The 21,328-nt window shown below is 36.9% G+C and overlaps 1 protein-coding gene across 2 annotated transcripts in view; it reads left to right on the top strand.

Annotated features, from left to right (window-relative positions):
- LOC129718720 (teneurin-a) overlaps positions 1-4,510 on the top strand; it is an 822,359-nt gene extending 817,849 nt beyond the window's left edge. For both annotated transcript variants that reach the window (XM_055669766.1, XM_055669765.1), the window contains one exon: positions 2,245-4,510. In XM_055669766.1, coding sequence (XP_055525741.1) covers positions 2,245-3,411 — 1,167 coding nt within the window. In that variant the 3' untranslated portion in view covers positions 3,412-4,510. The remainder of the gene's footprint in view (positions 1-2,244) is intronic.
- Positions 4,511-21,328: the final 16,818 nt, after the last annotated feature.

Here is a 21,328-nt window from a genome sequence, read left to right as displayed (position 1 = left end):
TTTCTAATTTGTTTTCTATGTTTGCCATGAATAGCTCACTTAAGAAGGGAGAAAGAGGATTTCCCATTGGAGCTCCTTTTGTTTGTTTGTAAAATTTACCTCGAAAAGTGAAATGATATTCTTTCATACAAAGGCGGGTTAATTTTATGAGACTCACGACTTCCTTTTTCCAAGTGCTATCAGTATATCCAATCCGGTGATGGAGATATGTGGATGATAACCTATTCTCAATATTCAATTCCATTCTATTAAGACGCTCAAAAAGAAATTTATTTAATTTATTTAATAATCTCGACTCGTTGTTGGATCGTGTTTTTCCTTTATGAAATGGCATACCATACTGAAGAGAAATGTCAACAGAGCAGGAAAAAATATAGCGTCGGTTGCTGTCCCTATCGGTCTACTTTTGTAGCGCTTTTATTGAAAACCTCTATATATTTCATACATTTGTATATAAGACTTATTTTGGCCCTATATTGTGTTTTGCAAAGGTTTCCTTGGTGTCTAGGATCACTCCTAAGTCTTTAACAATCTTTTATACAGTTCAAGTTCCTACAGATCCCGATCAGAAGAACATAACTAAAAAATTACATAATACTATAAACAGGAGATACAAATATGTAACATATTTTGATGCCATTTTGTATTTTCCCATATAATTTTTATAACAAAATTGAACCCGAACGAGTTATGAGAACAATTCCTGAAGCGAAGATGTTCTGCTGATGATGATGAGTTTTCGTCTCTATCAAAAGCAGTTGTTTCTAACAATGGTTGTTATCATACTGTTCTATATGCTATCTCATTCAGTTAAAAAGCTGATATATTAGTAACAAATTTCTGTTGTTCAACACTTAACGTGATCGAACTGAAAACACAACCTGAAACTTTTTTCTCAAAACAAACTTACTGCTTCATTTTTGTTCTCTCTTTGATCGTATTTGTCAATAGTTGAGCCGTTGCGGAACAGAGTGGTATATGTGCCATTGAGCAAATTTGTCAGGAGAATCAATTTTCGAAAAAACCTCTGAATAAAATTCTGTTTAACGGTTTCTTTCAAGCAAAATGTTCTAACATAAAGGTTATGAATAAAGAAATTGGTTATACATGTGAATACATAAAATTACCATTTTTTGGCGAAATAAGTGATTTTACTATAGAACAAAATCATGCAAACGATGCAGAGAGTCATTTTGAATCAAAAAGCTTTTGGTAGTATACGTTCTAAAGGCATCGGTTTTCGAGTTATTTTGAATTTAACCTCGAAAAATTATTATTATTTCGGAAAATACACGTTTTTCTTAATTTGTCCATGGTTCTCCAGCAAAAACCATACGTTCATTGGAATGCTTGATGATTTAATTTATTTTGGTCAAAAAAATTTTTTTTGTATAGTGTATATTTTTTTTATGGTGCATTTTTAATTCCCTACAACTCATTTCCAGGCAGTTTTTCTATACAACCAACGGTTTCTGGGCTACAATGCTTCAAATAAAACCTATGCCAAAAGACATACGCCCTTTTAGAATGTAACTCATGGGTGTAAAAAATCTCTCCACCTGTGAAAAATGCTCAGTTTGCTAAGCCAAATACGTGTGCAAAGTTTCATTCAAATCAAAAATGGTCGATATTCGACCATAGGTCATTTGGCGCGATCTTGCTCTATATCAATGTACATAGACCACTCTGACTTCATTATATTCTTCACTGGAATCCTCGTATCGTTTCGGAACAGAGTGGTCTATGTACATAAACATAAATAAAAATGCCGTTAACTCATATAAAATGGCTAGTGTACATGTCATGTCACATGTAACATGTGACGTGTAACATTACATGTAACACAACTTGTTACATATTACATGATTATTTGACATGTTACATTTTTCGTGTTACATTACATGTCACATTTTACAAAATGGTATTACCTCGATTCATGTACATAGATCACTCTGTTCCGAAACAGAATGGCCATTCTGTTTCGGACGGAATTTCAACATGGTATAAATCAGCTTTAAAGTTTGATTTTTCGGCTTTTTCTAGTCTCCTAACTTCAGCTTCTTGAGTAGATGCGGTTTATGTAAAAAACTTATTTTTGAAAAAAAAAAACGGTCTTTAGACCACTTTGTTCCGCAACGGCTCAGTTGATGGTGGGATACGTAAAGAGTTCGGTATACGATATAAGCATAAATATTTATTTTCCGTTTGCAAATTAAAAGTTTTAATTATTGTTAACACTTTCAGATTACATCACTTGTACACATGGCGAACGGTAAAGTTTACGATCCGTTGATAGGACAGTGGATGACACCGGATTGGGGACATATCGCTCAACGAATCGGGAACCCGACGCGACTTCATTTATACCGTTATAATGGAAACGATCCTATCAATCGTGAATATAATAGATATCATCCTAATGATAATCTCGCATGGATTCAGCTGATGGGGTATAATATCCAAAGCTTGGTTCCACAAGCTAATGAACGATTATTTGGACAAAAGACCCCTTGGAGCCAAAGCCGGAACAATCAGCTTTTTTCCCATCTTAGACTAAATACGGATAGGTCTGAATTTACCGCGATACAATCTGGTTTTTTATCTTATCTATCAATGCGCAAAATAAAATCTCCATTGGATGTAATAAGATCATCTACATCAACCCTCAATTCGTATACAACGAATGAAGTTTCTTTCAAAATTGGTGCTGCATCAGATCCACCGTTTGGTAGAGGAATCATCGTATCTCGCACACATGAAGGAAAAGCTATTGTATCCAGTGTATCTTCAGCTAACTCTATCTATCGTGATGTTTATACTTCGGTATTTAATGGGACTCATCTTTTGCCATTTTCTTTTGTGGTGCATAACTCACTTCAAGATGCCTTTTTTTTCGTGAAAGAAGATGCGTGGCGATCAAATGAAGATAGACAACAACTCAAACGATTGCAAGGTCAAGTTAATACTACATTCCATGAGGAAATGCGAGAAAATGGAATCGGAAATAATCATTTTGATGTGAAATTGCACATCCAAAATGCAGTGATAAATCTTAAATATGGTACCACAGTGGAAAAAGAGCGTCAGAGATTGATGCACCACGCCAAACTTCAAGCTGTACGTAAAGCTTGGTATCGGGAAAAAGAGCTTTTACGTAATGGACTTATCAGTAGTTATGACTGGACTGCGCAAGAAACTGATGATATTATTAAAAAAGGATATGTGAATTTGTATGAAGGCGAATATATACACGATACATCACAATATCCAGAAATGCTTGAGGATCCTTTCAATATTCGATTTATAAAAAAAAAAAATAATCAATCCAGAAAACGAAAACGGAGAAATATTGCATCGAATAATTTCAGCCATAACAAATCTTTGTTGACATGTAGTAGCAGTCACTGTTAGCTAAAAAAAATGCAGTTAATATTCAAAACTCGCGCAAAGTTCCGATACGAACAAATGAACATATTAGAGCACCTATAGAGACTAATGGCGGCGATTCGAGCTTTGAAGACTGTCGCGAAATAGTAGAAAAGCATATTAATAATTTAAAACGTAAAACAATAAATATTAAGTATAGTATGTGTATGTGTGTGACTGATAAAGGCAAAATAGAGAAAATGTAATTGAGAGCGACCGAGAGGGATATAGAAAGTCAGAGAGCTAATGCGATTGATAAAGAGATAGACACATAGAGAGAAAAAAAGGAAGAAAGAAAAAAAGAAAGAAAGAGAGGAAAGATGTAACTATTTACCGCAGATTACTAAAAATAAATTTAAGCGCAAAAATAGACGATATATTTAAATACTGTACAAATTAATTTATATACTCATAGAAATGAAATATCAAACCAGGCAGATAGATTATCCCTGTACCTACCGCAAGATATTCTGACAAAAGTAATGTGTTTATTAATACCAGATACGCCCTTTTTACTTTATTGAAAACATGGCGTTGGTACAGTCTGAACAGCGCCAAGTAAATATTAATCATTTGCTTCATAACGCATTGATCATATTTCACTGGAATGTTTCAAAAAATGTAAGCTTGTTTCAACAATAACAAAACAAAACAAAAATGCATCCATCATCATGGGTCGAAAGTTTCTCTATTGTTAGTTAATGAAAATATTAGATTGAAAAAAAAGGTGCCATAGTACTCGCAGAATCCTATGATACTGAATTTCGTTGTTCTGGACTTTTCAGCAAAGCCTAAAAGTATCGTGTTAATAACGATGATTGTCATGTGGAAAGACATATAATTATTCGAAAACACAGACCATTGATGCATCCGCAGTTGACAGAGGTATAGTCCGATTTTTTTTTGAAACTGCCATGCGAAATCAAATATAGATTTACTCGTAGGAAAATACAAAGTATCTAAATTACTGCTATAGTACTATGTATTTTGGAAGTACATATTATATAGAACAGCTATTTGACGTACAGAACTAAAACTATGTAATAAAGTGTCTAATTTATTAGTATGTACAATTTCAAAGAAATTATGACCTTATTTTCCGCCTCAAGTTCCATCATTCCAATAATGAAACTTTTGCGTTCAATCGCTAATAAATCTTTAGTGATTTGCAAACTGAACGGCTTGCGCAAATTAAACACTGTTGTGTGAAGCCAGGAATGCTCAATTCGCCCGCCGATTTGACTTACTTCACTCCGACACTCGGAGCGCTAAAATAATTGCGGATTATTTCTTCACCGTATGCAGACCGAAACTTTATTGGTAGCCTTCTCGGTGGCTGGATTGCAACTACTTCCAATTCTGTTCAGAGCTTTTGCGATAACCTACATTTGACGTTTGACGGTTTTCTATGTCATTTCACTTATGTACTAATTTACAGTGTTTGTTCTAATTTACAGTAGAGGCTGATGCACACGATCCTGGATGACAATAGCTGTCTTGTAACATCGCCACCACCTTGAAACTCCGTTCAACATAAATTAACGATTATTTCCTCATTTGAGTGCAATTTACAGATTAATTAAATGTGATTTCATCCTTATAACTTAAATAGCGTTTGAATTTGGCCGACGATCGAAAATCTCCTCTACTGATGTAACATCTGTTGCTGAATCGCTGTCTGTATCGGATTGCATTGGAAGCAAACATTTTTTTACCACCGGTCGTTTAACAATGGTTTTAGCAGTTTTAAACGTGACAACACGAATCACATCATCAGGTCCCGGATGAACCGATATAATACGTGCTAAAGGCCATTTAAGAGGGGTTTGCAATTCGTCCACTATTACCACGAGCTGACCGACTCTGACCTTCCTGTTACCCTTTGAAGTGTATAGTTCTCGCTGCAATTCATGAAGGTATTGTGTACGCCATCGATGCCAGAATTGCTGATGCAGAAGCTGCAACTTCTGATAGTGGTCTAGACGGTTTATTGGGAGGTCACGAACATCCGGATCTGGTATTGCGTGCATAGTTGCACTTATCAGAAAGTGTGCCGGTGTGAGTGCATTGAGATCGTTGGGATTATCACTGATGGGTACCAATGGACGAGAGTTCATGCTGGCTTCAATTTGGGTCAATACGGTGCCATATCCTCGAAGTTGAGGCGCGAATTTCCTAACTGCCGACAAAGGTGTTTTTTGGCAACCTTCACTGCAGCCTCCCAGAGACCGCCAAAATGAGGAGCCAGGTTATTCCATCCTTGGCAAGATTAGATTCAATTACTCCGTCCTCGTTCTGCAGCAATCGGTACAGCTCTTGTAGTTCATTTTGCGCACCTTGAAAGATTTTTTCCATTGTCTGAGTGAACATGGGCTGGTAAGCCACGACGCGACGTAAATCTTCTGAACGCCGCTATGAATGCTGAGGTAGTGAGGTCCGAAACAAGCTCTATATGCACCGCCTTTGGACAGAAGCAGACAAATATGGTTATGTATGTCTTTTGGGGAGCAGCTCTTTTGTGTAGTGGTCGAAGATAGATGGGTCCAGCATAGCCAATTCCGGTGACCGTAAAGGGCCTACTTGGCGTGACGCGGGGTACAGGCAGTTGGCCGATGCGTTGTTGGACCGGGACGGGTTCTGCTCTAGCGCAACTCATGCAATTTCTGATGACACTCCGAATCATTCGTCTGGCATTGATGGGCCAATACTCTTCACGCACAGCAGCAAGCGTAAGTTGGCCCCCAACCTGAAGTAATTTTATGTGATAGGATTTAAGTAAGAGGCGGGTAAACGGATGATAACTGGGTAACAGGGCTGGATGTTTCACCTGGAAAGGCTGGTCTGAAAGGCGTAACCTACCCTCCACTCTGAGTATTCCTTGCTGGTCTACAAATTGACTCAAAAGTCTGACAGGCGATTGCTTTGCAACCGGTTTTTTTTTTGCTAGGTCTTTTAACTCCTCCTGAAAGGCACCAGCTTGAGCTAAGCGAACTAGAAATGCTTTTGATTCACTAAGTTCTGCTGCCGACAATAATTCTGAAACAGGTGGGCCTATATTCACCTGTGGTTGTACGGGCCTTGGAGCGTACGTTATTAACGAATCTGTTACAGTAAGCGGTGATTTTAACAAGTGCATTTTGTGTAGAATACCTCGCGAATATTGGGTTATCAACATGAGCCGTGACTTTAACAGCGACATGAACCTTGCGGTACTCAACATTTTCTGGGTTTGCAACTATGGTTGGAGACGGCGGCCACTTTTCCACCATTCCGGAACAGACTTCCAAAGCCTGCTTGCCATGAACTCGTCGATCCTCATTCATCTCGAAACCAAATCAGCAGGGTTATCCGTGCCGGAGATGTGATTCCATCCGTGATGCTATCTCCGAAACCCGGTTCGCGACGAATGTTTTCCAAATGTTCGGAGGTGATTGTAACCATTGAAGCGTTACCATTGAGTCGGACCAAAACCGTGATTCACATGTCTTAATTTGTAAGGCGTTAGAAATATGAGCATGCAGTTGTGCACCGACCTTCGCAGCACATAATTCGAGTCTGGGTAATGTTATGCGGTTCAGTGGAGCAACATAAGCAGTTTTTGAGGCGTCGCAAAATGTATCTAGCTGCACTGAAGCGTTTGGCAGGAAAGCAAAACGTGGGGTTCGAAAATCTTAGGCAAATCGCTGTAATACCTCTGCCATTTGGTTTCAACGCACGATGGAACAGGTTGGTCCCACTCGCAGTGTACTAGCCATAATTCTTGCATAAGAAGTTCACCATGAATTATTATCGAAGCAATCAAGCCAAGTGGATCGAAGAGCTGAGATATAGCCGATAAAATAGATCTTTTCGTTACGTGGTCCGGCGAATGCTTAACCGTGGAATTAAATTGAAGTGTATCACGTTCCGGCTCCCAACTTATTCCCAGAGTCTTCACCATTTCGTGTGCAGCGAACGTATGAGACGACTGTGTGCCAATTTGTTCAGCAGATAATCCGTTTAGAACTTCTAACTTGTTGGATGCAAACTTCCGCAAAGCAAATCCACCTTTTTTGAGTAGCTCAATCAGTTCATCGCGCAATCTTATTGCCTCTTCAATTGACTGAGCACCTGCCAAGCAATCGTCCACGTAAAAATTTTTTCGCAGCATAGGTTCGGCTAAGGGATATCTCATGCCTACGACGTTAGTTAGCTGCTGGAGGGTACGCGTAGCCAAAAACGAAGAGGGAGCCAGACCATACGTCACAGTTAGTAGCTCATACTCCTGAATCGGTTCCGTCGAAATAAATCGCCACAATATTTTTTGATATGGAACATCACACGGTTGCATTAAGACTTGCCGATACATTTTCTCGATGTCAGCGACAACGGCTACTGGATAGGTACGAAACCGAAGGATAATCGAAAGCAGATCATCTTGCAGTACGGACCAACTCGAAGCGCATCGTTTAAAGAAAATCCTGTTGATGTTTGCGAAGAAGCGTCGAACACAACTCGAACTTTTGTTGTTGCACTGGATTCTTTAACTACAGGATGGTGAGGAATATAGTAGCCTTTGCAATTTTGCCTGCCCTGATCAGTTGATAACCGCATGTGCCCAAGAAAGAGATATTCTCTCATAAACTTATGGTAGTTATTCTTCAATGCCGCGTTCCGATTAAGCCTATTTTCAAGTGACTTAAATCGCCGCAGCGCTGCTGCCCTGGACTCTCTAATCATATAATCAAATTCCGGGCGACGTAGTGTCGCGCGTGACACTTGATACATACGTATTTTCACACTCTAGAGGCTCCTGCACACGATCCTGGATGTCAATAGCTGTCATGTAACAAACACCTTCAATTTGGACTTTTACTACCCTACTAACCTACTAGATGAGCAACTCTCGCTTAAACCGTCCCCCTAGCAGTGCACAGTGTTTTATTTTGCTGATTTCGGGCGCAAAATTAATAGCGTCTTCAAATTTGATTTTAGTGATATGCTTTATTCGGAAAAGTTTCTATGTATTTCATTGTGCTTCTTTTAGAATGTACGATTTAGTGATTAATTCACCTAGAAGTGATATGGAAAATTTATTTTTTCAGGAGAGTGAGATAGACAGCTAGTGTCTTCAAAAAAGTTGTGGCAAATGGTTTTACTAGCAACTTTGTCGAAGGTGTCGGATTTCTATTTCTTGTGTTAAAAAAGATATGAAAAGATTTATATGCAAAGTTCACTCAAATCATAATTTTAAATATAGCTTTTTCCTGGATTTTCTACATATTTTATACCTCCTACAAAATTATTAGCCAAACAGAAATACACATTTTTGCTGAACATTTGATCTAGCTATGGTTCAAAATAGAATAGTTATTCTACCATTCACGGTTTTCCAAGTGTTAGTTTAACTTCAAATTACTCAGCCGTACGCAAAAATACGCAGATAACTTTTTGACGTCTATTCTACTTCCAAAAGAATATAAAATCATTTGTCTAATAGAGTCTTTTCAATTGTTTCAATGAAAAAAATCTTTTGCATGGAAATTCTATCTTTATCAAATAACTTTGTTATTTCTAAATATAGCGTTTTACAATCTTCAGCGAAAATATAAATCCAATAAAATCGCGTAATTGTTTAGAAGGTTATAAAAATATAGAAAATCATGGGAAAGAGTTATAATGAAAAATATGAATTTTTGGTCAAAGTTCAACACATGACGTCATCTAAAGTGAATCAAAAGTCGTATTAAAAATAAATACGGGATATAACAGTAGAAATAGAAACTAACTGAATTTTTCACTTATTAATAATGTGAAGCGATTCTGCTAAGACGCTCGAATTTTTGCCTTCCTCCTAGAAAGGTATAGCAATCACTTTCAAAACCGAAAGTATAAAAGTGCTCTAAAGGGCCGAATGGCATATATCACTTGACTCAGCTCGACGGGCTGAGCATTTACTGTATGTGTGTGTGTGTGTGTGTGTGTGTGTGTGTGTGTGTGTGTGTGTGTATGTGTGTGTGTATGTATGTGTGTGTGTATGTGCAGATTTTTATTCTCACTCACTTTTCTCAGAGATGGCTGGACCGATATTCATGAAATTAATTGCAAATGAAAGGTCTTGGTGACCCATAAGACCCTAATAAATTTGATTGTAATCGGATTTTTAGTTTAGAGGTTATGTATCAAAATGTAAAAATCATGAAACATCATTATCTCAAAAACTACTCAACCGATTTGAACAAAATTGATTTCAAATGAACGGGCTACCTGAAATACCACTAACATTTCATAAAGATTGAACTTGTGGTTCAAAAGTTATGACAAGAAACGTGTTTTGAAGACTACTTAATCTCACTCATGTTTCTCAAAGATGGCTGAACCGATTTCCATAAAATCAGTGTCAAATGGAAGGTCAAGTTGCCCCATAAGACCCTATTGATTTGTTTTGCAATCAGACTATTACTTTGCATGTTATGTTTAAAAATGTGAAATCCAGCTATGAAAAGGAACATATTCCGAAGACTACTTGGACTCACTCACTTTTCTCAGAGATGGCTGACCCGATTTCCACAAAATTAGGGTCTAGCTGCCTCGTAACAACCTATTGAATTTTACTGTAATCGGACTGTAACTTCGTCTGTAAAGTACCAAAATGTGAAAATCACGAAACTTCATTATCTCGAAAACTACACAACCGATTCGATCAATATTATTATCAGATGAGCGGGCTAGTTAAGGGTTAACTGATGAATTATGACTGAACACGTGGTTTCAAACTTTGACTGCCCTATACGTTCCCATTCCATTTAATTATAATTGAACTTAAGCCACTGTTATGTGTTAAATTGTTAATGAAACAACGAAAGTCTATTATCTCAAAGATTACATGACTTACTTGAACATAACTAGTGTCATACGAACGAGTCATCTCTCAAACTTACAAATAACAAACTTCATAACAATTTGATATGTGGCACAAAAGTTATGGAAAGGAAAGAAATTCAAAGGCTATTTAAAACTATCCAGCTTTTTACGCGCCATAATGGCGGACGCTTTAATGCAAAGTTCGTAATAAATTACCCACCCTCTAAACTCTGCTTACGTCAGTATGAAGTCTTCATACAATTTATCAAAAGAAAAATATATCTGGCAACATTTGTGTTGCCATTTTTCCAGAAATCGCAAATCTGACGTAAGCAGAGAGGATCGCATTTTACGAACACGCATTATAGCGACCGCCATTATGGTGCGTAAAAAGCTGGATACCTGCTTCGATTGATATATGTGGTCTCAACATAATTTAAATGTGGTTTTGTACTATTTGAACGTTCCAAATTCATTGATTTCTTGCGTTGTGTTTAAAGTCTGCAAATGCACGACGAATCGGCCATAGGATATGATCAAAGTCAAAAGACAAATCGTTTGAAATGATTAGTTTTATCGAAATGACAACATCCTCGACTTTTGGCTTCTGTACATCACCCTAATTCTGAATATATTCATATTGGGTGGTATTGGCCATAGGATATGATCAAAGTCAAAAGACAAATCGGTTTTATCGGAATGACAACATCCTCGACTTTTGGCTTCTGTACATCGCCCTAATTCTGGATATATTCATATTGGGTGGTATTCGGTCAATTTCAGCAAATTTTCTGGCATCAATCTGACACCGGAAATACACATATTGGGAGGTATTTAGTTATTTTGGTTATTTTCCCGAAACTAACAATGGTCGTCTTTAAATTCAAAATGGTGTCAAGGGTCAATGTTTGGTTTCTATGCATAATCTCGATTGCGGAAATAACCATGTTGAGTATTATTTGGTCATTTTCGACTGTTTCCTATAAGTTGCCATTTAGCGATTCAAAATGGTGCTTGAGGTCAATTGTTAGCTCATTGCATCATTCTGGTTCCAGTGATAATCATATTGGATGGTATTTGGTCATTTTAGGCTGTTTTTCACAAACCGGAAGTCGCCATCTTGGATTTCAAAATGGTATTTAAGATAATTTCTCGCCTCTGAGCGTCATTCTGGTTGAAGAAACACTCATATTGGGTGTAATTTGATCATTTTCCGTTGTTCCCCAGGAACCGGAAGTCGCCAACCTAGAATCCAAAATGGGGTTTGTGGTCGATTCCAGCTGCTGTGTATCATTCTAGATCCGGAGATACTCATGTTAGACGAAAATCGGCCATTGTTGGCTGTGTTCCAGAAACCACAAGTTGCCATCCTACAATTCATAATGGTGTCTGAAGTCGATTTGTGGCTCCAGTGCATCATTATGATTCCGAAAATACCCATATTGGGTGGTATATGGTCGTTTGCCGCTGTTTTTCCGAAACCGGAAGTCGCCATCTTAGCATTCGAAATGGTATCTGTGGTCGAATTTAGCTCCTGTGTATCCTTCTTTATCCGGATATTGTTATATTGGGTGGAAATCGTCCATTTTTGGCTGTTTTCCAGAAACCGGAAGTTGCCATCTTACAATCCAAAATGTTGCCTGAGGTCGAATATGGAACATATTTGTTACCACTGAAAACATTCACCTGCCAAATATGGTTACATTTAGTTGATTAGTCCGCGAGATGTGCAGGAATTTGTGCAGAAACATGTGCTTCCATTTTCATATACAAAACATGTTTAAATCTATATAACTAGCACTTAATTGCAACGAAAATAAAATTACCAACATGCTAAATATTTAAAGGCCCTAATACACACACGGCGTAATGACGCCTTCTTCATACAAAATGGAAGGCGGAGTAGCGATCTCCCTCGATGAAAAAATTCATATGTCGTTGATTTTTTAGTGCAAGAAGTTACATCAGCTTATTTGCTTAAAACTTTATGCAATACGGTATATAAAATACAACCATTCTGTGGAAAATTCTGGAGAGCTAAAAAATTCCTTGTGTGAAATGGGAGCGCTCTTTGCGACATTTGAAAGCTCTTGTTTCCGAAAGCGAAATAAAACAATTTTGGCGATGATTTAATGTTATTAAAATGAGCAATACAGCAATGGACTAAAAACATTTTGTTTTGCTTTGCTGGAAGAGGTTTGCGTTGAGGCTGCTGTGGTTCAGATTTTCAACTCATTAGTTCGGAGAGTCAATCTCGCTTGAAGTGATCTTTATAGTTGTATTTGTTTTTTTTTTTTTTTTGTTATGATACTATATTACACAATTAAAAAAAGCGTTAACCGCTTTGGATATTTTTTCCAATAAAAATTAAGAACAATAGAGCCTTAAAATTTTTCTTAGTTGCGCCTATGTGAAAATTATATGACTAGAGTATCTCTCCTACAAAAAAAAGTGCAAACAATATCAGCAAAAGAAAAAGTTTACTAATAGTTAATGATATTTTTCCTTACTGATAACTATAAGTAATTACTGATGGTTAGAGACAGTGGTGATTCGCGGCAAAAAAGTTGAAAATTCGCGGGTGGCAAAATAGAAAATATTCAAAATTCGCGGTTTTTTCGCGGCATTCTTTTCCTTAGAAAACGCCAAATAAAGTGCTCTTAGTAATTGAATAAGAAAACTGTTTTATATAATTTAATGTAGGTACTGTAATTTAACCGAACGATTCATGATTTCTTTGCAGTGAGGACTACTGTGTTGAATTGTCTTCAATCATATTTTGGCGTCGGCAGGCACATATTATTCAAGTTATTCTGACTCACGTTGCATTTCGCATCTACTGAGTTTCCGGGAATCGATAATTTTTTTTTGCAAACCGGAAAAGTGCAAGAATACTTACCAAATTATAATATCAATCTCACTGTTGCGTATTTTTCAACCCTCTCCCGCTCATGGTGACTCTAAAGCACCAAGAATTATAATCATCATATCTTGACATAAAATAGTTTGTTGTTCCATAAACTTTTATATGCTGCCTCAGAGCATCACTGGGCATTTTATTCAAAATACTACAGTTGACAGTAATTTTAGTTAGTCTACAAAGTGTTCAGCTTGAATTTTCTCGTGAAGCTATAAATTTTAATGATAAACCTTGTGAGTGGGAGAGGGTTAAAATGCGAAAATGCTTACTACTTGAACTAAGTTGGTACATCTTGTAACTTCGATTTTGCACACTCTGGGCTATCATGCAGGGCCCCAATCGCCAAAATCTTTGCTCGAAAAGGATCTAGTAACTGAGCCGGCCGAAAACAATTCAACCCAGACTGACAAAATCTCGTTGGTTGAGGGCAGTAGTACTATTCCATCAAATTGGTTGGGTGAAAAAAGGCCTCCCGTTACCATCGAGGTGCGCATTAATCTTAAGATTTGTCCATGTTGCTGGTTTTCGCGGCATTTCGCGATTTTTGTTAATTTCACGACCGATGCTGGATTTCGCGGAATTCGCGGCTTCCGCGAAATCGTGATTTACCACTGTTCCTACTGATGGTATTCCTATCCTAAGCATAGTGCATTCTTCATTTCGCGTTTTATTTTGGAAGATGAAAAATAACAATGTTCAGAAAACAAATGCATTTTTGGATTGCTGATAACTTAGTAGAAGGTTTCAAAATTTGGAAAAATCTACGAAAAAAGTTAGAACGAAAATTATGATTTTTCGTGCCTTCTAATAGAAAACTCAATGTTGCTCGTAATATGTAAAAGATAGAAACATGATGTCTTCGATAAAGTTTCTTGTTTTCAGATAACCTAAAACTTTGTCGAAGTCACCTTGCGTCTATCTCATTCTGATTAAAAAGTAAATTTTTTATCTCACTTATTGGTGGATTGATCACCCTTCTTTCTACATTAAAAGATGCATTTTTAAATATCCTGAAACTTCTCCGAACATACCTTATGGCTATAACCAACATTTGAATCACTATTTAGTAAATGCAATGCAATGAAGATATTGAGCTTTAGTGGCATTTTTGACAAAATGCATAGTTTTCCATCACATGTAAAAACGCCGATATCTCAGCCCCTCGATAAGATATCAAGGATCTTTTTTCATGTAAATTTTCGTCTTGAATTCCGCTTCGCAGTAAAAATTTCAGTTCTTGATCAAAAAATTTTTTTATATGTGTTTCGAAGGGTTTTATCTGAAAATTCTAAGGAAAATTCACTTTTTTGAGTTGTTCAGTTGGCTCTGTGAGTCAAATAATTGAATGCGATGCTGAACCAAACCATGCAAAATATTCAAAAACAACCCCACAAAAATAAAAAAATATATGGAAAAATGTGAGAATCGAACAGATTTGAAAAAAGAGTGGTTTTGTAGCTTAAAAAATAATTTTTTCATAAATCAAGTTTGGGCAACCTGAAAACGACCTTTTAGAAAGTCGAAATGTTCTACAAAAATGTTATAAATAACATTATTTTTCAATTTGGAGTTGAGCACCTTGACTTTTTCAACATCGATTTTTTTTGGGACAGCCTAATATATATATATATATATATATATATATATATATATATATATATATATATATATATATATATATATATATATTATATATATATATTATATATATATATATATATATATATATATATATATATATATATATATATATATATATATATATATATATATATATACTTTTCTTTTTTCGACTCTAAGCAAAGTCATGCTATTTTTTAATTTTAATTTAAGGAGTAAATGTAGTAATGAAGATAGAAAATTAAACTAACTGAAAATATGATTGTAGAAACTACGAAAAATATAGTTCAGCAGGTGGGACACGAACCCACAACTTCCAATCTCCGGTCAGATGTGTCCCATTAAAATTAAAATTAAAATTATATATATATATATATATATATATATATATATATATATATATATATATATATATATATATATATATATATATATATATATATATATATATATATATATATATATATATATATATATATATATATATATATATATATATATATATATATATATATATTAGGGTGGGTCGATTTAAAAATCGCTTAGGCACATATGATTTTCGGATTTTAGGGATCAAAATAAGATACTTTTCTCAAGAAACCATACCTCTAAAATGAATTCTGATGTCCCTTGTACTAACGTGTAGGTACCCAAAAGGTCAAATTTCAAAAAATCCTGTTTTGACCCATTTAGAGTGACCCAATCGAGTCCAAATGTATGACCGACCCCCACTAACTTTGGAGGGCTGACCCACCCATGGAGGGCTGACCCACCCATGCTAGTGTTACCCCCCTGGGACCCCCCTAGGGGGTCTCCCATACAAAAATATAAAAAATATCAAAAAATCACCATTTTTGGCACTTTATATGACAAAAATCAGTGAAATGGCTATTATTTTTCCGCACAAATGAAGTTTCTAGGAAAAAAATGTTTTTTTTTTGTTTTTGGATTTTTGTTTTCTCTTTAAAAATTTATTCAATCAGAACATAGGAAAGAAACTAAAAAATTATTGTTTGAAGTCGTTTTTGGTTTCAACACTGGGCAATTTCGCACGGCTCTCTAATGTCGCCTCCATAACAGCCTCTACATTTTCCGATATTACTCGTTTGGAAACGCTAGCTAGCAGTTGAACGTGTTGTTCCGTTCCTTGTATATGTAATGGAATATGCGGATCAGTAAATGGTGAGTCATCTTCATTTAAATATGCTATCAATGTTTCATACGGAATGATTCGCGTGAATGGTGGTTCAAATACGTTATTTTTATCAGTCAAATCGATCATTTTCGTGTAATCGAAGCAATGGAAGTTTATGTCTGGTTTTTTATATTCTCTAAGCTCCGATGGGTCTTCAACATTGTCTCGATATCGTAAAATTTTCTTGATAGCAGAGTCGCGCACCTCTTTCCTATCATCAAACAACATTGATAGCAAGATATTTTCCGAATGTGCAAAATATGGATTATTTTTAATTACATGATTGACAACAGTGCGTAAATTTGGCTCCAGAAATTGTGCCCAAGTAATGTACTTGAAAAATAATACACTACCGTACACGACAGAGCTGTAATACTTGATATTAAAATACATTGGCACATAAACCTTAATTATAAATTCAACCAGAATTCTTAAATTTTTAGGTGGTTTTTTCATTGTCACATATAATCGTAATAATCTAGCGGCCTTGGTGAGCCAGCGAGAATGTACAATTTTCCCTGGTTTTATGTTAGCCAGATCCACAGAAACCACGCCATTAGAAATTGCATGTGCCATGTCGTATAAGTACTGCGAATCGGTGGAATATTCGTGCTGTTCTGCAACAGGAGGCATATTTTCCAACGCAATTCTCTGAAAGTCGCTCACCACCTAAAAATATATAATAATTAAATAAATTTATTATGATTTCACCATTCAAAATGTTAGAAAATTATAATAAATGAGCGATAGCAATGACTTACCGGAAGAGCTTCAGAATTTTCAATTTGCTTGCTTAGTTTCCCGGTTGTTGATGTTGGTCCAGTGGTGGATGATTTATCAAAAACCCCAAACAAATGTCGAAACGGAAGTTCGTTGAAGTGTAGAAAGCAAACAAACCAATGCAATGGTCTTTTTAGCAGCAATTCGAATCTTCGTATAATTCCACCGTGTGTGCCAGTGTTTGTTGGCTCACCGTCAGTGCATATGCCAATCAATGCATCCAGAGATATGTTTTTATCGTTGAAAAATTCATTCAATTTTGTTGTTTTGTATTCAGCACTTTCCTCTACCAGTCTTGCGTAACCAATCAATCGAGAATTCGGTTCTCTCAAAATAACAAGGTGAGGTTCTTTTACCATCCTACTATGATACTTACCATCAATTTTTTCTCTCGTATAAGTATCATCTTTTCTGCCGTCGAATGAAAACGTTATTAAACCATTATTATTATTATTATTATTATTATCCCATGCGAAGCAGGAGAAAACAAAAATCCAAAAACAAAAAAAAAACATTTTTTTCCTAGAAACTTCATTTGTGCGGAAAAATAATAGCCATTTCACTGATTTTAGTCATATAAAGTGCCAAAAATGGTGATTTTTTGATATTTTTTTATATTTTTGTATGGGAGACCCCCTAGGGGGGTCCCAGGGGGGTAACACTAGCATGGGTGGGTCGGCCCTCCAAAGTTAGTGGGGGTCGGTCATACATTTGGACTCGATTGGGGCACTCTAAATGGGTCAAAACAGGATTTTTTGAAATTTGACCTTTTGGGTACCTACACGTTAGTACAAGGGACATCAGAATTCATTTTAGAGGTATGGTTTTTTGAGCAAAGTATCTTATTTTGATCCCTAGAATCCGAAAACCATATGTGTCTAAGCGATTTTTTGATCCCCTACAAATCGAACCGCCCTAATATATATATATATATATATATATATATATATATATATATATATATATATATATATATATATATATATATATATATATATATATATATATATATATATATATATATATATATATATATATATATATATATATATATATATATATATATATATATATATATATATATATATATATATATATATATATATATATATATATATATATATATATATATATATATATATATATATATATATATATATATATATATATATATATATATATATATTAGGTTTAAATTAGTTTATTTGACACGGCACGATACATTTTCTGTTTTACTGAGCCAAGTACAATTCGTATTAATTCTACGTTAGCAGGGAAAAGAGGGAGGCCTTTTCTTTATTCTCGCGGCCGACTACGAGCTAGTGGGGATTTAAGGTGAGAGGAGGGGAGATACAATTTTGACTTAAAACTATTTTGGAACTTTGTTTTTCAACTGGTAGAGCAATTGTATTCTTGTTTGTTGTGGGTTCAAAATATTTGTGTAAGCATAGATGCGGGCTCTTCGTTTCCGTGTCTTCAGCATAGCATATTTGTATCCTTAATCTGACAAATAGACAAAGAAAATTTTAAATTTTAATGTCGGCGTTTTTCAGAAAGCAGTATAGCTGTGTCATGTACTGGAGATCACCGCTTCCCAGAATGTCTCTAACGGGTACGTTCAGTTGTTTACCTCGGGCCCGAAGGGAATCTATAAGCTCGGACCTAACACCACAGTATTCGGTACACGACCAAACAACATGCTCGATGTCATGGTAGCCATCGCCACAAACGCAGTGATTACTGTCTACAAGCCCTATACGAAAGAGATGCGTGTTTAACGTGTAGTGATTGGACATAAGTCTGGACATCACGCGAATGAAGTCCCGACCTACATCCAACCCCTTGAACCATGCTTTCGTCGATACCTTAGGAAAAATGGAATGTAGCCACCGTCCCAGTTCATCTGAGTTCCATGATGATTGCCAACTGTTGAGTGTTCTCTGACGCAAAATGCTATAAAATTCATCATAAGCAATTGGTCTTTCATAAATATCGCCATCAATAGCACCCACCTTAGCAAAAGAGTCAGCCTTTTCATTACCCGGAATCGAGCAATGAGAAGGGACCCACGCTAAGGTAACCCGGTAATTTTTATCTGTTAAAGCACTTAAAAACCGCCGTATTTTCCCCAGGAAATACGGGGTGTGCTTCACAGGCTTCATCGATCGCAGAGCCTCAATGGCACTGAGACTATCTGTGAAGATGAAGTAGTGGTCTGTGGGTAGGGTTTCGATGATTCCAAGAGAGTACTGAATAGCAGCAAGTTCTGCGACGTACACGGAAGCAGGAGCATCGAGTTTGTAGGAGGCGGTAAAATTTTCGTGGAAAACACCGAAGCCAGTGGACTCATCTAGATTAGATCCGTCAGTGTAAAACCTTTTATCATAACTAACATGTTTAAACTTATTCGAAAAAATCTTAGGGATCTCTTGGGGTCGCAATTGATCCGGGATACCAGAAATGTCTTGTTTCATGGTGGTGTCGAAGAATATAGCATTATTAGAAGTATCTAAAAGTGCGACATTGGAGGAATCGTATGAAGAAGGATTAATATCTTGAGCCATATAGTCAAAATATAAAGTCATAAATCTGGATTGAGATTGAAGGTCGACCAAACTCTAGAAATTTTCAATTACTAATGGGTTCATAACTGTGCATCGAATTAGCAACCGGTAAGAGAGATTCCAAAAACGATGTTTCAACGGAAGAATACCCGCTAACACTTCAAGACTCATCGTATGGGTCGACTGCATGCAACCCAAGGCAATACGCAAACAACGATATTGTATTCTCTCTAATTTTATAATGTGCGTGTTCGCGGCGGAGCGAAAGCAGAAACAGCCGTACTCAAGAACTGACAATATCGTTGTTTGGTAAAGCCTTAGAAGGTCTCCTGGGTGGGCTCCCCACCAGGTTCCGGTAATCGTACGAAGAAAATTAATCCTCTGTTGGCATTTTCGTGTCAGATACCTAATATGACAAGCCCAGGTGCATTTAGAGTCGAACCAGACCCCGAGATATTTAGCGACTGAAACCTGAGAGATCGTTTTGCCCGTTAGTAGGAGCTGCAGCTGAGCTGGGTTATGCTTCCTAGAAAAAACGACCAACTCAGTTTTCTCCGGAGAGAATTCGATACCCAGCTTAAGAGCCCATTCAGACAAATTGTCTAAGGTATCTTGCAATGGTCCTTGCAGATCGCTAGCCTCGCTACCAGTAATGGATACAACGCTATCGTCTGCAAGTTGCCTTAGCGTGCATGAATTTGCAAGACATTCATCGATGTCATTGACGTAAAAATTATATAAGAGAGGACTTAAACATGAGCCCTGGGGAAGGCCCATGTAACTAATTCGGGAAGTTGTCGAATCGCCATGTGAGAAATACATATGCTTTTCTGACAACAAATTGAGCAAAAAGTTATTCAGATTTAGTGAAAGTCCCTGCGAATGAAGTTTCGCGCTTAAAACTTCTACAGAGACAGAGTCAAAAGCCCCCTTAATATCCAAGAACGCAGAAGCCATTTGCTCTTTTCGAGCAAATGCGAGTTGAATTTCAGTAGAAAGCAACGCTAGGCAATCGTTCGTCCCTTTGCCCCGGCGAAAGCCAAATTGAGTATCTGAAAGTAAACCGTTTGTTTCGACCCATTTGTCTAACCGTAAGAGGATCATTTTCTCCATTAATTTCCGGAGGCAAGAGAGCATCGCAATCGGCCTATATGAATTGTGATCAGAGGCAGGTTTCCCGGGTTTCCGAATAGCAATGACTTTTACCTCCCTCCAGTCATGCGGAACAATATTTAGCTCAAGAAACTTGTTGAACAAATTCAACAAGCGTCTTTTTGCAGAGTCGGGTAGATTCTTCAACAGGTTGAATTTTATTCTATCTAACCCTGGAGCCTTATTGTTGCACGACAGGAGAGCCATTGAAAATTCCAATATCGAAAATGAAGGCTCTTCCGTAGTTACTATAAACGCGTCGCGAAAGGTTTTCCGTTCCTGTACAGAATCCGGACAGACCTTTTTGGCAAAATCGAGTATCCAGCGATCTGAATACTCCTCACTCTCATTCGAAACGTCACGGTTCCGCATGCGCCTGGCGGTATCCCGAAGAGTGCTCATCGCTGTTTCCCTCGACAACGCGTTTACGAACCGCCGCCAGTACCCGCGTTTTTTCGCCTTTACTAAGCTCTTCATCTGCCTGCCCAGTGCCTCGTACTTTCGTAGTAGGTTGACAGTGCCGTACTCCCGGTAGTCCTTATACGCCGCGGACCTTCGCGCGTACAGCTCAGAGCACTCCTTGTCCCACCATTTGTTGGGAGGGCGTTGTCTAATCGTTACCCCGGGTATCGGTTTCGTCTGAGCTTGCGTCGCGGCGTCGATTATCAAGCCAGCTAAGAACGTGTATTAATTTAGGTTTTAAGCTACAAAACCACTCTTTTGCACTTTTTTCAAATCTGTTCGATTCCTACATTTTTCCATATATTTTTTTATTTTTGTGGGGTTGTTTTTGAATATTTTGCATGGTTTGGTTCAGCATCGCATTCA

This window comes from Wyeomyia smithii, chromosome 1, assembly GCF_029784165.1.
Source record: "Wyeomyia smithii strain HCP4-BCI-WySm-NY-G18 chromosome 1, ASM2978416v1, whole genome shotgun sequence".
NCBI classification, from domain to species: domain Eukaryota; kingdom Metazoa; phylum Arthropoda; class Insecta; order Diptera; family Culicidae; genus Wyeomyia; species Wyeomyia smithii.
Note: the sequence above shows the minus strand (reverse complement) of the source record. Positions and strands in the feature narration are given on the sequence as shown.